Source organism: Ricinus communis, chromosome 8 (assembly GCF_019578655.1).
Source record: "Ricinus communis isolate WT05 ecotype wild-type chromosome 8, ASM1957865v1, whole genome shotgun sequence".
Taxonomy (NCBI): Eukaryota; Viridiplantae; Streptophyta; class Magnoliopsida; order Malpighiales; family Euphorbiaceae; genus Ricinus; species Ricinus communis.
In genome coordinates, this window is record NC_063263.1 from 7362911 (window position 1) to 7379283 (window position 16373).

General features: G+C 32.5%; 3 protein-coding genes across 4 annotated transcripts in view; all 3 read right to left on the bottom strand.

Annotated features, from left to right (window-relative positions):
- Positions 1–670: 670 nt before the first annotated feature.
- On the bottom strand, positions 671–8555 carry LOC112535253 (ankyrin-2-like). The gene is made up of 5 exons (XM_048378343.1): positions 7819–8555; positions 6720–6992; positions 6194–6597; positions 2839–3448; positions 671–1640 (listed from the first exon to the last, which is right to left on the bottom strand). Exons 1-5 carry the CDS (start codon positions 8392–8394, stop codon positions 792–794), a joined length of 2712 nt encoding a protein of 903 aa, XP_048234300.1. The 5' UTR covers positions 8395–8555; the 3' UTR covers positions 671–791.
- Positions 5950–6720, bottom strand: LOC125370851. Its single transcript, XM_048377860.1, has one exon. The coding sequence runs from the start codon at positions 6715–6717 to the stop codon at positions 6106–6108; it is 612 nt and encodes a 203-aa protein (XP_048233817.1). The 5' UTR covers positions 6718–6720; the 3' UTR covers positions 5950–6105.
- Positions 8556–12333: 3778 nt separating the features above from the next.
- LOC8284686 (midasin) overlaps positions 12334–16373 on the bottom strand; it is a 36547-nt gene continuing 32507 nt past the window's right edge. For both annotated transcript variants that reach the window (XM_048377823.1, XM_048377822.1), the window contains exons 72-78: positions 16020–16226; positions 14146–15924; positions 13766–14047; positions 13406–13585; positions 13162–13260; positions 12935–13072; positions 12334–12688 (exon numbers count right to left, since the gene is read on the bottom strand). In XM_048377823.1, coding sequence (XP_048233780.1) covers positions 12656–12688; positions 12935–13072; positions 13162–13260; positions 13406–13585; positions 13766–14047; positions 14146–15924; positions 16020–16226 — 2718 coding nt within the window. In that variant the 3' untranslated portion in view covers positions 12334–12655. The remainder of the gene's footprint in view (positions 12689–12934; positions 13073–13161; positions 13261–13405; positions 13586–13765; positions 14048–14145; positions 15925–16019; positions 16227–16373) is intronic.

A 16373-nucleotide genomic window follows, 5' to 3' on the forward strand; every position in this document is an offset into this window, starting at 1 on the left:
GTGAGCTACTCGACTAAATCACATGTATTAATTTTCTTATAATAAAGTATCTAATATTTCACATCCGATAGCATATATATTGGTAAAGTTGACTATTAATGCATGATTGTATACATGATATTTGGTTAAAATCCATAAAATTTATAGAATTTATTTGTGAATTTAAAATTTATATACTTTAAAAGAAGTGAAAGTCAATTTAGTATTCTACATAATTGAATTTATGTGAAATTGGTTATAGCTAAACTAAATTCTAACAAAATATATAGAATTTTTAAATAAATTCCATATTAGTAAGTCAATACATTTCATAAAATAAAATATCTCTTTCAACTTTATCATTTCTATTTTATCTTTTCTCACGTGTCTTTTTCTTAAATGAAACGAATTTTTTTATAAGTTTAAACCAAACATAGTATTAATCTTTTTGAAAAGAAAAAAAAAAAGAAAATTAAAGGTTTGCCTAATGTAATTATTATGATGTAGGTAAATATTTGTCCATAAAATATTTGTAATTATTATTATGATGTAGGTAATATATATATATATATATATATATATATATATATATATATATATATATATATATATATTATAAGATGCACTAGCGTATAATATGAGGTTACCCGGTTCTAACTCATAAAGATTTACTAATATCAGAAACCCAATGGATAAGTAAACTTAGGCCATGCTTAGGATTGTCTGTGGATATCAAGAGTCAATTTTTTGTTTTTTACAACCGCTCTGTAATGCCCCTTAATTCTGGTGACGCCCCCTTTTTCTCGAACCTGTTAATTTATTATCCTCACCCTATTCTTGTTCCTCATCTTACACCAAATCTTTCGTACCTTCTTCACCGTCCAGACAAAATACCGAATTATTCCGATTATGCTACCCATGGCAAACACCTCCAGAAAAAGAAGATACATTTTCAGGTCTACCTTCACCACTTGGCTTCTCAATCTTGATGGAGTCAGCATACTTAAACCAATAGCATAGCTGAATGCAAAAAACATGAGCGTGATAGTGATGCCCTGCGCTAGAAGCCACACGCACAACTTGTTCTTTAGAGGAAATCCACCAACAACCAAACCTATGACGCAGAGCGATGCATAGAAAGCCACAGCATTGCACTTCAGGAAATTAACGTAAATGTCAGGATAGGCATAGGCTAAAACTGAAGTCCCAGCTTCGCATACATTTTTATCATTGCATGCGCATGAGATATCTGTAAAATTTTGTTGCCAGACACCACCAGGTGGGTTCAATGCAGCTTGGTAAGTCATGGTAGCTATTACAGTAGCTACTATCATCAACGCACCCCTTATTTCTTCAACATTGTATTGTATTAGTTTCATGCATTTCTCAAACCATGATTTCACTTTTGATGATGTGTTGCTATAGGAATCAGTTGCAGTTGGTGCTATAGAAAGAACTACTGTATTAGTCTGATGTATTGGAAGATTGTTGCTTAGTTCTGTTACTCTTCTAGCACCAGCTTCTCTTAAAATGTCTCGAATTTCAAGACTTCTGAAATCCTTGGAACACTGCTCTAACACATCCAAGGCTGTCAATCCCATTCCATTTAAGGAATTCGCTCTTCCTTTTACTTCAGGTAGTGAAAGCAGGTACCTGATGGTCTGTGGAAAGGACATGTATAATTTTATGTACAAGTTTATGCTGCTTTTATTCTGCATCATCTTAAGTGTTAAACTTGAAACTAAGATAAATTCTTATATAGACTCTAAAAATTAAATCAATTATATACTGATATATGGTTTTATTTATTAATATTACAGCATTTTCATTGATAGACAAAATTTATTTAAAAAATTTTCATAGCCTAATACCAATTTAAAAAAAAAAGAAAAAAGTAGGATTATTATTAAACTTTTACCTATTCTAGTTAGGTTATTTGAGAATTTATATGAATGTATTTAAACAAGGTTATTTAGGTCTTTCTTATTAATACCTATTTGGTTCAAAGTCGGTAAGGAAAATAAAAATAAAGAGTAATATAAATGAGAATGATTATTTTGTATATATTGTTCGGTTTAATATGAAATAAAAATTAAATTTTTTATCGTTGACACTAGTTATAATATTTAATTTTTATTCAAAAATATAATAATATCTAATTTGTAATTATTGTATGCACAAATACATAAAAATAAAACATATATATATATCACAAGATATTATTTGACTTATTTGGCCATTTATAATTGGTTTAATTTGATTTCTATTGAAATGAGAAGTTCATTCTCTAGGAGAATAGATGATTTTCATTGATGTCAGAATCTCATTATGATTTCAAAGTAATTTTAACGAAAAAAATATATTAATAATGAGAATTACTAATTTTTATTTTTATTCTTACCCTATTTTCTTACAAACCAAACAACATCTTAAAGTAAAACTTAAAGAAAATAATTAGTATTTATAAAGTAAAAAGAGAACTAACTGAAGTGGTGATATTGTCTATGAAATAATGATTATTTAAATTGTAATTATATAACTATTCATAAATAGAGTAATACAAAAAGATATCCTATGGTTTATGTTTTATATATATTTTATTAAAGATAAAAATTTTAATAAATAATATTTAAAATTTTCTTTAGTAAACTGAAAAACTGGAGTATTTTTTACTTTATATTTTAGTTAACCTAAAAACTAAAAACTGTGATTAAAAAACTGGTTTTTTGAATAATCAAAGTAATGGTTAATCAAAAAATTAGTTTGATTTTTTCCGAAGGTCGTTTTTTATTTTTGCTTAGCGAAAACCTTGCTCACCTCTGCTATTGCTCAATTAAGAGTAATGGATAAGAAGTGTACCTTGAATTGCTTAAGCATGGAAGCTAAGTGCAGGATAGTATTTCCATCTTGATTTGCTTTGTTGACAAGCTCATCATTATTGACCATTTCTATCAACAGCTTCAAAGCCTCCAAACGGTTATATTTAACACACAAGTGTAAAACTGTATCCCCATCTAGCATCTCTGAAGCGGACTCAGGACTTGCCATGACCAATTCCTGAATAACCTCGACTCTCCCTTTCATGGCAGCCAAGTGGAGAGGAATTCTGTCATCTTGATCACGGACCACGTATACATCAGCATATGCACGTAACAAAGCCTTGACAATCTCAGTGTGGCCCTCTGCGGAAGCCAAATGGAGGGGAGAGCGATTGAGTGAATCAATTTCTGAAGCCATTTTGGGACAATTTTCAAGAATAGCTCGAGTGAAATCAAGATGGCCAAGCAAAGATGATATGTGTAAGGGTGTTTCAGGGAAAGTGGTAAATGACACTTTGTTAAGAATGAACTGGTCTTTTTGGATTAATGTGTCCAAGATTGCTACAGAACCTCTTTTTGCTGCTTCATACAGCATTATTAAACCTTCTCTCTCCATTGATTCTTTTTTCTCGATCTCTCTGTCAGCTGCCCTACAATTAAATATGTGAATCTTATTATATGATGTTTACCGCCTAGACAATTTATATATATGTATTACTCCCTTACCTAATGATACTTTTTTAAGGGTGTTTCCATTTTCTATTCTTTTCTTTTCTTAGTCAATTGAATTTCTTGAGTGCGAGAACAGCTTCAGGATTTGACATTCATTTCAGAAATTTATTTATAAATGTTTAGATTAATCGTCATTCCTGTCATCAGGAAAAGATACCCGGGATTAAGCAGAAGCTAACGTTTTATATAAAGCAAATTACTATTGATTCCTGAGTTTTGACCTTAATTATATTCTCCCTCATGTCACTTCACTTTCCCGGAAAATGATCGCCAATATCCAAATCCATGCTTGAGCAATTTTTATAGATGATATGAACAATGTACCTGGGAAGCAGTTTTCTGCTATTATAAAACCAATACATTCACGTGACATGGCATTAAAACTCACACCTCATGCATTTTTTTCAGGCGTGCCTCTTACAAGTTTAAAAGTTCTTACCTATGAAAGCCAAATAAGATAAACTCTTATTTAAACTTGACTTCTAAGATTATGTTAAAACATCTTTAGGTGAATTTTAAGATGTGTAATTTATAATGACATAATATTTTTTAATGCCATTATAATAAAATTTATAAAATCTAAGTAAAATTATAAATATTTACATATATATATATATATATATATATAAAGAGAAAGAGAGAAATATCGTTGAAGTTTCAACACCGCATTGTATTATTATTATTATTATTATGAGTCAATTATAACTCTAATGTTTTTATAACAAGTATAATGCTATTGCAGCCATCATTCGTAATTATTATTTATTGAATAAGTGAATGCGCACATCTGTAAATAAAAAATCATCCTAAAGTCAATTTTGCATGATGTACAACTTTTGGGATAAGGTGATGATGTGAATTGTTTGATGGCATATGTGGGCAAGGTTTGTGCAAGCATGGCGACCTTGTTGATAATGGCTTGGAAAAATGCCATATTATCTTACTTAATGATTTTAATATATATATATATATATATATATATTTATGATATTTATGAAAAAAAAAACTCTAAATCTTTAGTTGATTTGAGAAATAATTATAATCAGATTTATACCCAAAATACTGACAATAGAAAATACTTTAAAATGGAATTTTATTTATAAAGATATCACAAAACGAAATTTTATTTATAAAAATGTTTGATTTGATTTTTTCAAATAAAAATGTGTATATTGGATATACTTTGAAGAAAGAGTATATATGTTTAGTATATTTTTGACGGATAGTGAATCTAAAACACATTAATTTTTAGAAAATATCATTGCATTTTGTTTGATTTGTCATATTAATAACAAATAAATAAATAAATAAATCTAAAGATTATTTTTATGATTTAAATATTTGAGGATGTGTTGAGAATGTCATGTATGAAAAATAAGATAAATTGCTACAATGTAAAAAAAGTATATGTTCAATATATATTTAAGAAAATTTTTATGTATGATATATATTAAGTATATGTTAAGTATCTCAACCTTTTCCAAATGAAATAAAATGCAAACTCAACAAAAATTTAACAGCAAAAAGTATAAATTTGTCAAATAATATTATATTTTAAATATCTAAATTTTTTTAAAATAAAACAGAATTCAACTCAAATGTTCAAAAACAAACAGTATACGTTTACTAAAATATGGTATATGTTAGGTACCTATAAAGCATCTGAAACTAATCTAAAAAAAAAGGGATAATAATATTTTTGGTGTCTACACTTATTAAAAAATGACAATCGAGTAGTTAAACTTTTAAAATCAATAATTAAGTGTGACAACTTGTAAAAAGATAACAAAATAGTATTTTTATCAGGTTACACATTATAAATACCGATGCAGATTTTTTTTATGTTAAATAAGATGAAAATAAGAAATATGTGGTAAAGATATATTATAAAAATAATAAAACGATAAATTTGTCCACCATATACAAACGTGTTTTTACCAAGTTATTGAGTTTTCTAGCGCAATAAATATTAGAATTCATGAATTGAAGATTAAAACTAAAATTACTAAATTGAAAATTAATAGAGATTAGATAAAGAGAATAATATAAAATAAAATTTACATAAGACTATATTACTAATGATTGCATTTTAATTTTTGATGTATTCAACAATTTTTGTTCTCTCATCTATACCTATAAAAACTTTAAGTGAAACTTGAAAATCACCTGTTAAAAATATCACTTTGTTATTTTTTTACAGGTTGTTACGCTCAATTGTTAGTTTTAAAAATTCAACCACTTGATTATTATTTCTGGATAAGTTAGACTTTAAAAATATAATTATTCCTTAAAAAAAACGAGAAAGATGAAGAAAGTGGAGCGGTTACTTCTGAAAATAACATGGAGTAATTAAAAAAAAACAGACATATTTTTGTTATTAATTTTTAAAAATGAGTAAATAGTAAAATTTTCTCGCATATCTCAATACTTTAATTTGATTTGATTTGAACCAATAAGCTCATAATACTATGTAGTATGTACAATTCCAGAGTTCCAGTAGAGTCCAGTACTAATGAGCTAAATATGCAAAATCAAAAACTTGATGAATATATAAACATGAATATGATGCTCAGTCCTAAATCAAGCTTATGATTTGTTCTCCTGAGGCTGTGGTTTGCTGCTCTCGTAATATTCTGTTTTCGTTCCTAGTCTTACACCAAAACCTGCGCACCTTCTTTCCTGTCCAGACAAGAAACCGAATAACTTCAACTATGCCAGCCACAAGAAGCACCCCTAGACAAACCCGAGCCATTTTGATATCCATCTTTGCCACCTTCACTCTCAATCTCTGTGGGGTCACCAAGAATATACCCTGTATGTAGCTTAGTGCCAGGAAAATCAGTGTGACACCTATGGCCTGTGCTAGAAGCCACACGCACAGCTTATTCCGGAGAGGAAATCCACCAATAACCAAAGCTACCACACACAATGATGCAAAGAAAGCAATACCATTACACATCAGGAAGTAAATGTACGCATCTGGGTAGGCATAGGCTAAAACAGAAGTTCCAGCTTCACATATATTTGTATCACTACATGCAGGACCGCCTGAAACGGTTATAAAATCCTGTTGCCAGATACCACCAGGTGGGTTCAGTGCAGCTTGGAAAGTCATGGTTGCTATTACAGTAGCCACTATCATCAATGCGCCTCGTGCTTCTTCTACATTGTATTGTATGTACTTCATGCATTTCTGAAACCATGATTTTTTGCCTTTGATGATGTTTTGGTAAAAACAGCAGCATTTGGTGGTTCAGTGGAAACAGCAACTGAACTAGTTGGGAGATTGTTGTTTAGCTGTACTCGTCTTTTAGCACCAGCTTCTATCAAAACTTTTCGAATTTCACAACTTCTGAAATCCCTGGAACTTTGGTCTAACACATCCAAGGCTGTCATTCCCATTCTATTTAAAGAATTCGCTCTTTCTTTTAGTTTAGGTAATGAAAGCAGGTACCTTATTGTCTGCAAAAAAGGGGCATATAAATGTACTTATGTTACATAATTCTACAAAATCCCAAAGACATCTTATTCTTTCTTTCAGTTAGTACTTTACAATAGTGAAGGCTTTACTTGATTTTTTTTTTTTTTACGCTTATTTTGCATTCCTGTCAATATGTATTGCATACAATATGTCTTGCATTTCTGATGTTTCATCACCAACGCATTCTTTTTCCCCAAAATATAAACTATCTACCCTTATCGAAATGGAGAATGATTAATAGGAGAAAATGTTTTGAGCTACCCTTAATTTATTACGTTATTTATAGACAAATTAAATTAAACAGTGACATGTGACATTATTTATTGTTGTTTGTACGGACTGATTTATTTATTATTATTAACCATTTATAATTAAAAATCAACCAATGTAAATATAACAACTAATAGATAATATGTCAATTGTTGCTATGTAATTAATTTTATCTATGGATGAATTGGCGAATTGAATCAACCTAAAAATTTCTCTCGTGCATAATAATTACAAGAATAATATTGTAAAAATAATTAAATGATATTATAAACCTTAAAGGAAGGAAAATGAGAGTAAACCATGTATAAGCAATTATTTAATTAGTCATTATAATACTATTCACTGTTTTTATTACTCAACCAATACTTCTTGATAAAATTGGAGAGAGTGTAAATGAGATGGCAAGAGTTTCTAGTTTATTTAGAGTTTCAAATTCGAATCTTAAAGTTATGTTAACTATCCCTTGAAGAATTCTGTCTGGCACCCTCTAATCCGGACGAGAGATAAAAGAAAAAGTTGCAGACAAGAAGTGTGTACCTTTAATTGCTTGAGCATGGCAGCTAAATGCAAGATGGTATTGCCATCTTGATTTTCTTTGTTGACAAGATCATCATCACTCACCATTTCCACCAACAGCTTCAAAGCCTTCAAGTGGTTATATTTCACACTCAACTGTAAAATTGTTTCCCCATCTAGCAGCTCAGAAGTCGACTCAGGACTTGCACTTACCAGTTCTTGTATAGTCTCAGCATTGCCTCTCATGGCAGCTAAGTGGAGAGGAATCCTACCATCTTCGTCACGAACCAAGCAAACATCAGTATTTACAGCTAACAAAACTTTGACAATATCAGTATGGCCCTCTGCAGAAGCCAAGTGAAGAGGAGAGCGTTGAAGTGAATCAAGCTTTATAGCCATTGCGGGACACTTTTTAAGAACATTTATGGAGAAATGAAGGTGACCAAGCAAAGATGATAAGTGCAGGGGAGTTTCTGTGAATGAGGTAAGTGAAACCTTATTAAGAATGAACTGGTCTCTTCGGGTTAAAGCGTTTAAGGTTTCTACACAACCTCTCTTTGCTGCTTCATATAGCATTCTTAAATCTTCTCTCTCCATGATTAATGTTTCTCTCTTCTCTGCCTTGCAATTGGACACAGAAGATACATAGTTTCTACCCGTTACCTAGTGGTAGTTTATTCTTTTAGTGTTTCCATTCTTTAATCTTTTTCTTCAATTTTTATTACCAGTTGGATTGGGGACATGCTTCGCAGGAACAGCTCCAGGATAAGCTATTTATAAATATTTATACTAATCAGCGTTCCTGCCATCAGGAAATATAGTTAAAACTGGTAACAGAACGTAAGCAGAATTAAATTAACATAACTTATTCCAGAGAATTACGTCTGTTCTTGGAACATTTCAAAACTCAAAAGTCAAAAGTAGCTTATACTATATAATCAATAAGGTCTTTGTCAGGTCACTTTCCTAAAATATTTTCGTCATTCAAATCCATGGCTCGAGCATTCTATGAACAATACCTGGGAAAGGATATTAGTGAGGCAGTTAGGATTTATTTGACACAACCAACAATAACTGTACATAAGCTTTTTATTTATTTTTCTTTTTTGTACTTTGAATATTGAACGAGCTATACAACAATAAGGGTAGCTATCCACTTTCTATAAACCTCTCACCATTAGCGGGAATTGGGACATTGGGATATAAGCTTACACTTTTCTGAAAGAAACCAAGCTATAGTTATCAAGTGTATACACACTCTATTGACAAGCTAACTACAATTATTTTCGGTGACATAAGCACAATAGTAATCTAGAGATACATTTCCAAATCTTCCGAACCAGATAGATCACAAAGGCAACATGTAACAACATAATAGAGTAAAATAATAGAGGAACTAGAGTTGAATTCACCAACAACGATACCCCTGCCCGGCTACGCCACTGATACTGCTCCGCGAAGTGCAAAGCCACAGCAAAGAAATGGGCTTGTGATATGTATAGGACAGTGAAGCACATGATTACTACTAGGAAAATTCTTGAAAATTTATTTCTGAAAGGGATTCCACTGAGCATCAGCAGGATCAATATAAGGGAGCATCAAAGAGACAGTGTTGTAGTACCAGAAATCTGAATCAGGATCCCAACAAGTAAACTAGTAAAAATTATGAATATTATTTTCAAGAAAATTATTGTTCTCTTGCCAAGAAGCAACTGGTGGGGCAGCAGCTAATTTGTGTTCTGTTTCCCATTAGCTATTTCTGGTGGGTTCATCCCAGCTTGGAAAGTCTTATTAGCTGTTAATGTAGCTGCTACAAGGATTTTTCCGCCAGCCTCTTCTAACCGCTTGCCAAAATTTTTGAAGTATCTATCCATGAATTTGCACTTCCCAATAAAATAGCATCTACTGGGTGGTTATGCTCCTACTGGTAGTGAACACCAGCTTCAAGAAGAATGATCTGTATTTCCAGGCCTTTTGAATCTCTTGGACAATGCTCTATAGCATCCAGTGCTGTAAAACCATTTTTATTCAAGGCATTTGCGTTTGTTCTGATGCTCGTCTCCAAAAGCAAGTATTGTAGTCTACAATGAAAGAAAGGATAATGATTTTGATTGATATAGAGAAAAGAGCAATTAGTGAATTCTAATTGGTAATTCATGAAATAATTCAGCAGGGGCTTTGACAGGGTTCACATAACTCCACTTGTCTAAAGATTGCAGAAAGGTGCAAAATGGTGTTGCCATTATCATCCGAGGCACTGACAAACTCGTCATCTCTCGCTGTTTCAACCAATAATTTTAGAGCTTCCAACCGGTTATTTTTACGCAGAAGTGTAAGATTGTCTTTCCATGATCCTGTTTCTGTGTCATTGACTCTGGACAAATTCTGAGCAGTTCTTTCATAATATCAATTCTTCCTCTCATAGCTGCCAAATGCAGTGGGATTCTGCCATCCTGATCAAGATGAGAGCAGGCATCAGGATTTGCATGTAACACTTCTTTCACGATATCAAGATAGCCCTCCGAGGAAGCCATGTGAAGAGGCAACCGACCATGAGAGCTGATTCATCGGCTAGTTGAGTTTCGGCTAAGAAGTGCTTTAGTATAATGAAGGTGACCACGCAGGGCAGGGAAGGGAGAAATATTAATTGAACATTTCTGATAGGACCCAATAAAAACTAATAAGACAAGCAAGTAGAAACTAAGAAACAAGGAGTACATAGTGACACTGTGTCTTCGTAGAGAAAGTTCAAATTTAGATATAGAGCAATTCAAAAGAAGTTCAAACACTATCATATTCTTTTTCAATTTAACTTAGCAGCTGTATTAATTATGGGGGTAGACAGGATGATATTCCACAGCAAGGACAAAGGAAATAGGAACTCAAGAACAGACTAGATAATTTGTGAGTTCAGTCACTGTCTAATTGGAATTTATAGCTTTATATTTTGATTATTTCTCATTATCTCCTAACTATATTTTTTTTTTTCAAAAAATTCTTACTTAAGTTTGGTGTATGTATCATCTATACACCAAACTGATTGATGATTGACACATATTTATTAATTTTAAATAATGAAACGTGCGTCAATCATCTAATACTAAAATATAAAATATTTATATATACATTTTTTTATATTAATTGCAGTGTATATATCAAGTTTAGGTAAAAAAATTCTTTTTTTATTTGGAACTGCTAGTGTCACGTAGTAATTAATGAATTTTTTTATTTTTATTTATTAAAAAATTACTGTGAATTATGTTATTAACGGAAATTTAATTTTTTAAAATTAAATAATTTAACAGTCATGAATTGAATATGTTTAAACAACAAAAATCTTCTTTTTTTTTTTCTAAAGCCCTCTTAACCAAAATAAGGATTTTTTTTTATAAAAATATGGAAAATGGACTTTAAATATATATTTTACAGTGTAAATTTTAGTTTATAATTTAAAACTGGAAAAAAATTTATTTTTGTATTTTTTTTAAACTGCACTATAATATTTTTTTTTAATATTTTATTAATATTATTTTTTCTAATGAGATCATGATAGCATCATTTTCATGGTTGATCTTTATTCATTTTTTAATTTTTATAAAAATTGAAATAACAACTATAAAAATAAACTATTAAATAACTTGTTTAATTTTATTTTGATTATATCTTATTATATTTTAACTGCATTTTGATATCGTATGAAATATTTTTTGAAATACATTTTCATGTCATTAAAATATACTAGATACTATAGAAAAAATATGTAATATAATTTTATTCATGAATATTAAATATAAAGATTCAAAATAAAATAATAAATTTATTTCACTTAACTAATCTTATAATAATACAAATTAAAATGATATCTTTTTAATATATTTTTAGTATTTTTTTATGAGAAAATTTTAACAAAATAAATAATTGAATAAAAAAATTTGAAAGAAAATCATAATTTTTATTTAAAACTCATAAAAATTAGAAAAATTAAAAAAAAAAATTGTGGTGTGAAATTTCTTCTAAAAATAAAAACATAGGCATCATTCATAAAGATAAATTTGTTAAAACGTTTAATTTTATTGAAGTTCTAAAGCTATATAGTAAAAAGTGCAAAAATAAAAAAATAAAAATACAATCTTAAGGTAAAGCATCTTACTTGAGGGTAATTAACCCCCGAACAACTACTAAGTATCAATAATTAGATAGTAAGGGACACGCCAAGAAATGATGATTTGAGCTCAAATTTTCTTTATTTATTTTTTCTCCTGAAGATGGGAATATCATAAAATAGAGCCAGAAGAGTGTTACAAGGACTTGTCAACCAGGCCCCTGGAAATAACCACATTACAAGAGTTGATTTAATTTTACTTGGCATTATAATATTACTAGCAAGTTCTCAACCTAATTCATCCTATTTGAACAATGTCTTCTCTATTAGAATGAACAGTAATCTCCCTATTCTCTATACCTGTGTGCAATTGTTTTCATTCTTTTAGACCAAAAAGAAAAGAAAGAAAACAGTATACATTTATACATTTATACTTGCTCAAGCTCAAAGTGGTGGATATTTGACATTTATGAAATAAGGAACTTTACAACATCCACTGTACATCAACTACATTATCAAACAGTATACATTCCATTCCTCTCTTTTTCCCCCTCATATATTATACAAATGATGCCGTAAAATTGGCTCCTTGCCTCCACCTTCTCAGCACAGTGAAGGTTTATCTCAAGGATGCAACTATTTTTTCCTTTTTTTTCTTTTCCTTGAGAAACTGTTGTGAAACATTTATCTCCAAAATTGGGGCCTCTTGCAGGCAAAGGAAAATTGATGGCAAACCATCTCCACCCGAAAGACAATCTAGTCCCTTGAATACTGCATAAGCTCAAACCACTGCCATAGAAAATGAAGATCAGAACTGCAGGAATTCAAGATTCTAGAGCCTATCAATTTTTCAGGAACCAAATATAGAATACAGGAATATTATTAGTCTCCATGAATTCACAAAGTGCATAAAGGGGGCCTTTTTTGGAGTGTGCACAATTTTAAATTACAAAGCGGTCAAGAATCCTTTTTCTTTCCTTTTCAGTTTTTTTTTCTATAGTGAATATGCACTTTCAAGGGAGTACATAGTATTACCTGTCTCAATAGATCAGCAAGAGTCCTTGGAAGCGCCTCAATATTCCTCAGTACAACATAAAATGGGAAGGGAAAAGAGTCTAGGTATTTTGTGAATTTAAGTACTCTTTTTTCACCTTCACCCGCAAATGAAGCTTCCTGAAGTAGGTAAATCAGTATGTTAGGGGAAATTGTTTTTGCATTTTAAATTCAGATCTTGATACAATGAACCATAATAAAGAAAATACCATTTGATCCATGATTGATTCCTGTGGATTATCCAGAAGCAGAAATGCAACCATTCGCTTCCGACTTAAGAAATCTCTAACACAATGTTTTAATTTCTCCTGCATAAACACAAGTAACCAGCTTTTGTAAGTAATCAAGAAATGAGTAGCTCTGTAGATCAATCAACATAATAAAGCAATCTAATTCACTACCCATTTCAAAATCTAAACATCTGACTTTCTCAGAGAAGTAAATTGAAAGTACCTTTTCATGGAACCTGCCATCTGCAATGATCAAAACAAGCTGTTGTAGTGGATTCTGTCCAGAAGGGAGTCGTGCTCTCACAACTGCAGAATCAAGCATTTTGTTCAGATATGTTAACAGGTCAACAACTGGTTCATCGGCAATGGTATTCTCCTGCCTGAATGTCAAACTGGAGATTATCTGGCTCCAACAATAAAAGATACATATGTTAGGACACTTCTTCAATAGCAGCGAAAAAAGAGAAGGCAAAACTTAATTGAATAGTTTTTACTTCAACAAAGAAAATAAAAGGAGGTGGCAATATAACACATCTTATGTTTTAAATGAAACCAGAAGGCACACCATTGTCAGAGAACTAACCTTGACCCCAGCCTCCCCATTAAAGGGCTGATCAAAATCATGCAGTAACCTTATGTTTCCCTTCTTACCGAAACTTGCAACAGCCAAGTTTCCCATTTCCAGTTGAGACATGGCACGACATACGGTCACCAAAGATTCAACCGCAACATCCCCACAACAACTTTCTGACATGCTTCGAGAATCATCCACAGCGATGATAACTTGGTAGTCACGTTTGTTAGGTCGAGTACGCCTCAGCCATATTTTATCTTTCCGGTAGTGACTCGCTATGTAAGGAATTACCTAAACATCGTCCAAGCACAAGAAGGAAAAGGATTAAAAAAAGAAAAACAAGGAAAAGGTCTCAAATGAATGAACAATAAAAGTTACACAAATTTTACCTTCTTCATGTTGATTCTCTTGCCAGTCTTATAATCCCCTTGAAGCTTGCTCGCTAGAGTAGGTTCCATAACAAGACGCAATTGTTCAGCTAACTCCTGGGACAACCTTGTCGTGAGCAACTCGTATCTTCTCCAAAGGGCAGTAGCATTACTTTTCATATCAAGGGAACATTCTCCAAGATCCTGGGCGTTTCCTAGCTGATTGTCATCCACAGAAAGCTTGCTGAGTTGGTGTATATCCTCATTAAAGTAAGATTTTTTGACAGATATTAAACTCTCAGAAAGGGTTCCAGGGCCATCATTATCACGACCACAAATTTCTGGGGATCGCTCCTTATAAGGAATCTGAGAATCAGGCATTAGCGTCTGATCCTCTGTCCTACTTTTGAGGATTGAACCATGATGTTTGAGATGCCATTCATCAGAAGTTTGCTTATCAATCTCCATCTCAGTGATGTCATCTCTTAGAGCTGCAGCATTATCCTCATCCAACTTATTACTATTGGTATTAGTGTCAATCTGCTCAGAAGTAGCAGGGCCCAATGTCTGATCTGTTCCCTTTTCAAACTCAGGAACATATCCATATTCATCAGCATCCTGGTCCTCTAGTTCACCTGGAGCCTCTTTGTTGTCTGCCTGAAGGTCAACGGACACTTTGACCCTTTCTTTCCACTCCTCAAGTGCATCACCAACATTCCTGTAAGGGTTTGGTTGGGTTTTCTGAACAGACGAAGACTCCTTCTGAGGGATTTCGGTTTTTTGTGGATCATCAGTGAATTTTCCATTATTTGACGGATCATAGACTGTTAAGTCCATCTCAGATATAGGACCCGAAGGTAAGCTTTTCAGAGGACCAAGGTCATTATATGCTTCATTGGTACTGGACGTATTTTCTTCTGGTGCAACATTTCTTGAATCAGATACCTGTGAGTCACCGTTTGGTTGTGTTGCAGATGCTGTATTTGGCACATGATTATTAACCAAGTCAGGAATTCCATGTCCAAACCAATCCTGCTTTGATGCCATTGACCTCATCTCTAAATTCTCTTTGTCATCCTTGCCAGGATCATTGCTTTCAGCTGGTCCACCTGCTTGTTCAGCATCTGCCTCTACCATAGTTTCACCAGCAGGATTTGCATTTTCTTCAGCATCGTCCCCACTCTCTGCAGACTCGCCACTGTTCCCATTCTCAGCAGACTCATTTCCATCTTCAGGACCTATCTCTTCCATAGAATCCAAGTCTTCTTTTTCATTCATTCCTTCATTCGCATCCATTATCTCATCAGACCCTTCTTTCAACTCCTCAAGCTGTAGTCCAGTTGGATCAGCAACTGATTCTTCTTTATCCATGTGCATGCCATCCATGCTTTCTTCTCTATCACCAAGACCATCTTGGTTTTCAACCTCTTCATTTTGTTTATCAAGTTCCTCAGAATTGAGCTCTCCTTGTTCGTCAGCAGCACCAGACTCCTCCTTGGCTCTAAGCTCTCTACTGCTTGCATCCTTTTCTATTACTGATGGTCCAGATTCATATTTTTCATTTCTGTTATTAGGATTTTCATCTTCCTCCTTATCCCAAAGTTTCTCATCAATGGCTTCCCCGTCAGGTCCAGTTTCCCCCATTGCAGACTCCAGTTGCCCATCATCACTGTCCTCATCATTCTCTTCATCAGAGTCCTCACTAACACTAAATGTATCAGCAGTGAAATCCTGCTCCATCTCGATACCCTTGTCATTCTTATTTGGAGCATCACCTGAGGCATCTTGTTCTTCACTTGGCTATAGTTGCATATAAGAAAAATTAATGTGTGACGTACAGTTCAGGCAAACGCAAACTATAACCGAAAAACTAGCACTATTCATGCCATTAGTACCTTGTCAGAAGTCCCAAGAAGTTGATCTTCATCAGTTATCTGTTCACTGACATCATTAACTCCCGAGCCTTCACCCATGCCAGTTCCAGTTGCATCTTGAGATTTACCATTCCTGGCATCATCTTCCTCCTCTTTGGCAGGACTACCAAACCCTTTGGAGAACAAAGAAGCTAAAACATTTGCAAGAACATGAGTCATTACGGATACCTGCATACAAACAGAGCCATGGAAATTAATAATTTTAGATACCAGTAATTATTAGTAACAAGGGACCAAAGGAGGAGATTGTGATTGTGGCTAAAAAAGTTATAACTCCATGAACAATGAAACATGGTAGACATCTAGAGCCATGAA

Excerpts from the sequence above, each read along its gene's own strand:
- LOC112535253 (XM_048378343.1), bottom strand. The coding sequence starts at position 8,394 with ATGGAGAGAGAAGATTTAAGAATGCTATATGAAGCAGCAAAGAGAGGT. Across the intron at positions 6,993-7,818 it reads CCATGCTCAAGCAATTAAAG|ACAATAAGGTACCTGCTTTC; the intron begins GTACACACTTCT and ends CCTTTTTTGCAG. Across the intron at positions 1,641-2,838 it reads CCATGCTTAAGCAATTCAAG|ACCATCAGGTACCTGCTTTC; the intron begins GTACACTTCTTA and ends TCCTTTCCACAG.
- LOC125370851 (XM_048377860.1), bottom strand. The coding sequence starts at position 6,717 with ATGAAGTACATACAATACAATGTAGAAGAAGCACGAGGCGCATTGATG.